Here is a 6,000-nt window from a genome sequence, read left to right on the forward strand (position 1 = left end):
ACAGCCAGCATTTCCTTGAATTACTTTTTAAATCAGGTCTGTCTGCTATGGAATTTAAATATTAATGATTCAGTAAACTTTTCAGTATTAACAGCACACATTTCATTGTAAACTTGCAGTCTTTCTGTATTTTCTTCATCCAGACATATATCATAATACATTTATTTAATATATTTTATATGAGTATAGACCAAAAAAATATAAAAGGGAAAGAAAACGAGATCTTTCCTATGTCATTCAAAAGCAGATCCTTAGTAATCATCCTAGATTCATTATTAGAAGAAAAGATTTAAAAAAAATTAATTGCTACCAATTAAGTCTCCTGAAATAGACTGATTGAGGCATTTAACCTGCCTAACTTTGAAATTCTACATCCTTCAAAAATAATTCCACTGAAAATTGTACCTTTCAGTGCAATTAGGTACTAGTGTTACCTAATGGAAGTTTTCAAAATGCTTCTGCAAAATAGTCAGAAATTATGGTTTTATTTTCAACCAAGTGATCTTTACAATTTGAAAACACTGTGCCTAAAATTACATTTACTTTCAAAATAATAACAGTGTAAGTGACTGGGAGATGAAAAGTGTCCTTTAAATGATACTAATTTTAGTGTTAAAACATTCTTTAAATAACTACTAGCTCTGAATAAAATAGCTGAACAACATAAAAGTGGCATGTACCTTACTTAAAACTAGCCCATCAGTCACTGCAAGGTAGCCAGATGTAGTTGGAAGCCAAACTCCTGGCCCCATGCTCACTAGTAGAGAGTCAACTTTCTAGAATTAATTCAGTGATAATAGTCTGAGGAACATGATGTAAAATACCAACTCATTTGGATGTTTCTGTGCTGATCACTTTCGTCAAAAACACTGAAACATCTTACTGCTATGGAAGACTGATTGATACATTTCTGCTGTAAAGATGATCATATTTGAAGGAAATCAAGGAAAATATGCTTTTGCAAGAAAACTTTCAAGTCTTCAAACAAAAGTTTACTGGTTTTGAGAGTTGTGGATTTTTTTTTCTTATACTTTTTTTTTTTTTTTTAAATAGTAGTCTGAAATATACTGTTGATAGGATTTGGGGGCAGGTTACAAAAAAACATAATGAGGTTATGATATTCTCTTGGACTATTGCAAAAGACAAAAAGGCAAAACTGTTTGTCAGGAAGATGATACCATGTCGTAAGGCTGGAGATGGGTGTAAAGCTACAAAGAAAATTGCCAGGTAAGAAAAAATTGCTGAGATGCACAAATCCAAACAAGTGTAGTATGTTCTGCTTAAGTTGCTGTTATCTTCTTTCATAGTATATACACTGATTTATGTCTTACTTTGTTTTCAGATTTATGGTAGGCTGTGGTAGATGCGATGATTGGTTTCATGGTGATTGTGTTGGACTGAGTCTTTCTCAAGCACAGCAGATGGGTGAAGAAGATAAAGAGTATGTGTGTGTGAAATGCTGTGCTGAAGAAGACAGAAAAATGGAGTGTTTTGATCAAAGCGTACCGGATCCTCAGGTGAAACTTGAAATCCATAGAGAAGAAAGAGCAATTGAGTGTGAAAAACCAGGGATGTCAAAGCAAACACCTCCTTGTAACCTAAATGTAACAACTGAAAAAGCAAAGCAAACAGAGGACACTGGGAAGCACAAAGTCAAAATCTTCAAACGGGTGAGTCTGATGTTCAAATTTCTGTTCGTTATTGGAGAAAATGTTTCCTCTAAAAAAGTTTCCTCCTAAATCCCTGCCATTTAAAATACCATGTTTCAGACGTATTTGTGAATCTAATTTAAAACTTCTCCATTATTATTTTCAGAGGTACTTTATTTTCTAACTGGCTTGGCTCTTTCGAGATCATACTGCTAAACTCCTCTTATATTGAGCAAGGTTATGGTCATGTTGTGTGTGTGTATATACACTTATGCATATAGGTGTATTTAGAAATATTGAAGAACCTAATGTGTCTTTCTTTCAGATTTCTAAACGCTTTTACAGGAGATCTGTCAATTTGCTCTATGATCTAAACTGCAGATCTTTTAAATATCCGTAAAAGCAATCAAAACTAAAATACTGGTTTACTATTGTTTAACTTCAGACTGTATATAGAAGAAAATGCCCAACATTTTAATGAGAGCCATTTTACTTTCTTTGTCTCTTTTTACTAACCAAAGGATAATTTGCAAGAGCAGTGAGATGTTTTTGTTACAATTCTTGAGTCTTAGTATATAGCGTCATATTTGTCGTAACTTAATGATCGGTAATTCTTTTTGTCTTATTTCTGAATACTAATATTGTAATTCTGATATGTAAGCTATTCTGTTTAATTTTGGTTTGCACATGCTTTCTAATCATAACTGACTTCCTGTGGATACTTGGATAAAACTGGTCCAGGGATTGGTATTCATTGGTATCCCTGACCTTTTAAAGCTGAAAACATAGAGCTTAACTGCAAATTGCCTGTGATGTGTATTTGGCCAATATTTCAAAGAGATTGTTTAGCAATATTTGGCAGTAATTTGGGATATTGTTCAGTAACTTCTTAGAAAATACTATACAGTGGTGCATACATTCAGGGAATTATATGGTGTAATTAAAAAAAAAAGAGAGAAAAATGTGTGGTAATTACGTAGTAGTGGTTCATTGTAGCATTCAGTAGCGTGCTAACATGTGTAAATGTTTATTTCAGGAATCTGGTGATGGAAGGAACTTGTCCGAGTCCAGAGACTCCGATACTAAAAAAGGGCAACATGTTCCTACTCGAAAAGGGTCACAAACTGCTGTAATTCCGCGGCGGTCCCCTGAAGATAAAAATGAAAAAATAAGTAAAGAATCCCTTAGTGTGGTTGAAAGGTCCACGAAATCAGGTAATGAGGTTTGCTGAAGTACTCTATGCTGTAGTTCACATATATGTACAGTGAGGGATGAAGACTTTCTTTATAGTATCAGTGTTTCAAACCACATTTCTAGTGCAAGTGATGGTGATTTGAAGAGCTGTTTGTTCCCATGATGTTTATGATCTTTATTTCTCATTTCTTTTAAAATTTTATTTAGCAGGTAAATATTTCCTGTGTTAGATGGGTGAATATTTTCTATTTGAATAGTAGAAGGTGCTCAGTCAAGAGTGGGAGAAAAAGTACACGAAGACATCTCTCTACTAAACTTTATTTCACATTGCAGAAAACTTTGAAATACTCTTCCATAAAATACTTAATGTACATACAAGTTTTTTAATTGTGATATAAATTACACTTTGACTTACTGATGTCTTTTGCACAAATTGACAAATAATTCTATCAACTCATTTCAGAGGGGAACATTATATCTCATGCTGAGCCATCAGATTTTCGTCCAAATTTTATTTGAAAGGTTGAAGGGACATATCCCAGCAACCTCTGTCCCCTCCTCAGCTCCCTTCCAGGAAGCATTATTCTTCTAAAATTATAATAATATGAAATTGTTGTCACTTGGGACTGAAATGGCAGCAGCAAAGCTAGTGAGATTTAATGTGAGAACTGTGTCTTTAATTCCTAAACTGGAGCTTTGAATTCTTCTCAAAAAAAAAAAAAAAAAAAAAAAAATCTGCTCTTCTCGTCTTTTGTCAGTGCTGTTGTATTGTAAAAACTCTTTTTGGTGACCTGAAAATGTCAGGGTTAAATGTAAAGAAATGTAAGTATTTTATACTGAATGGTATCTTAGACTTCAAATACCTTGTTGTTCAACTTTGAAATTCTGAGTCACAAAATAATTTACATCCTTTCTAAATGCAAATTGCAAGAGTTAAATCAGTCTTTGGCATCCATGAAATAATTGACTTGCTCTAAAATACGTCAATTGAACTAGGAATTGACAAGATTTTTATAGTGATGATTTCAGAATAGAAGTTAATGTAAAAATCATTTTTAAACAGAGGGGAAGTTTGTCAGCCTCATTTAGGACAATTATAATAAAATTATTAAGCAGCGCATTTGTCTTAATCTCTTAACTGCTTTGAATTATGCCCACCACTGTGTTTTCAGATGGTTGAAACTTTGCCAAAATGTTACTGGCATGTGGGGGTTTTCAATTTCCTCTGACTCCCTCAGGCTACATTTTTTGAAAGGCTCTAGTCCAGTTCTTCATTGTCTTTCTGAGGAGATGAGCAAAAAAAATAGATGTATTGAGCTGCTTTACTTAACAAGTGTATGGATACTTTAGATCACAGCACAGAATGGCAAACAGCTGTCTCGGGTCTGTACCACCTTGCTGGTGAGGAAGGGGAAATCAGTAATTTTCATAGGGATCATATTTGCATTAATAAGAGAGTTGATGATACAACCACACAGTCTGCCCAATGGAAAAGAAGATCTGTCTTTTTATAGCTGCTTGAAAATATAGTTAGTTTACTTCTGGTATTAAGGCATTTTAAGTTGTACTCAATAGGTGAAAGTAATAATAAATAAATACTTCTTTTTAACCATCAAACACTCAAGTTAGATCTTTATCAGTCTTCAGTTTGTATTGTTTTTTTTTAATCAGAGTGGAAAGTGAATAAATTAATACTGCTTGTTTCCAATTGCTTTCGTGAATAGAAGACTACTGCTCTAAGTTGGTGACATGTTCATGTGCTGAGACAAATGAAGTTTCAGTTGATACTGAATATTAAAGTTTGAAGGAATATGGATTTTAATTTAATTAGAAATTTCCATTATTTGTATTATTTATGACACAAACCTTAGAATGGCCTTATTTAAGAGTGTCTGTTACCTGATTCAGAAGCTGAGATTGTCATAATTGAAATAATTTTGATGGCTAACAGATACAGAAATTCTAAGTTTAACGAAAAACACTATTTTAAAGTAAAGTTTAATATGCTTATATTAAGTGCTTCCCAGTATATCATTTCTCAATTTACTAATTGAAAAATTGATCTGTGCTATTATAAAAATTCACAGTAAAAAATCCTACTCATGATCAAGCTAATAAGCACTGATCAGCTTGGTTCAGTGTAGAAGAAAATGCCTTAAGTCAAAGAACAGAAGTCTTGTTTCTTTCTGATAAGGTAGTTTTTTCTGGATTAATCTGTATAATACAAAATCCAAACCAAGAAAGAAGAAAAAACCAAAACAAAACAACCATGCTGAGTCCATTCCTTCTCCTTGCAGGTCCATTCTTAGTTTAAAAACAGAACTTCATGACACCCAGCAGCAGCAAAAGTTTATATTGGTGGCTTGAGTAGCTTATAATTTTTAACTCTGTGTTTTGATAGGTGTTCATGAGAAACAGGAAATTAAGAAAAAGAAAAATGAGAAGGGATCCATTAGTACAACACACTTGCCAGCCGTGCCAGCTTCCAAACCTTCTGCTGATCAGATAAGACAAAGTGTCAAGCAGTCTCTTAAGGAAATTCTGATGAAAAGGTAAAGAGATATTATTAAATTAAATTATTAATTTGTGTATGTTTTTTTTTTCTTTCAGAAGGCAGAGAAAAAATGTTAATTATTGGGAAGCATTTGGTAATTTTTGCCCTTGTGTTCACTCACAGATTGACAGACTCCAGTTTAAAGATTCCTGAGGAGAGAGCAGCAAAAGTTGCCACAAGGATTGAGAGAGAGCTCTTTTCTTTTTTTCGGGACACTGACTCAAAGTATAAGAACAAATACAGAAGTTTAATGTTCAATCTAAAAGATCCTAAAAATAATGTATGTATTATTTGTCTGTTGTGCTTTACAGAAGTCCTTTATTTGCTGTAGATTAAAGGAACACTCTTCTATGTAGATACATTATTAATACTTTAACAATTTATCCTGTTATTTTCTTTTTTAGGTTTTCTCATCTCTTTAATCTTGTTTGTCCTCTTGTGCACTCAGTGTTCTCTGTTCTTTTTCCCTTGTTCTCCATCATTTATTCTTCAACTCCTTGCCCCCAGTGTACTTTATATAGTGGGGTTTCATAGTGTAGTGGATATAGCTTGCCTTCTTGAAGTGTTTGTCTTTACTACTGATCTGTTGTTTGGGTGTCCCTG

At 33.3% G+C, this 6,000-nt stretch overlaps 1 protein-coding gene across 1 annotated transcript in view; it reads left to right on the forward strand.

Moving 5' to 3' along the window:
- The window catches only part of PHF3 (PHD finger protein 3), a 40,336-nt gene that overhangs the window by 21,434 nt on the left and 12,902 nt on the right, over positions 1-6,000 (forward strand). Inside the window, exons 4-7 of the mRNA XM_010169466.2 lie at positions 1,343-1,670; positions 2,686-2,863; positions 5,245-5,395; positions 5,521-5,677. Coding sequence (XP_010167768.2) covers positions 1,343-1,670; positions 2,686-2,863; positions 5,245-5,395; positions 5,521-5,677 — 814 coding nt within the window. The remainder of the gene's footprint in view (positions 1-1,342; positions 1,671-2,685; positions 2,864-5,244; positions 5,396-5,520; positions 5,678-6,000) is intronic.

This window comes from Antrostomus carolinensis, unplaced genomic scaffold (assembly GCF_000700745.2).
Source record: "Antrostomus carolinensis isolate BGI_N321 unplaced genomic scaffold, ASM70074v2 scaffold18266, whole genome shotgun sequence".
Lineage (NCBI taxonomy): Eukaryota > Metazoa > Chordata > Aves > Caprimulgiformes > Caprimulgidae > Antrostomus > Antrostomus carolinensis.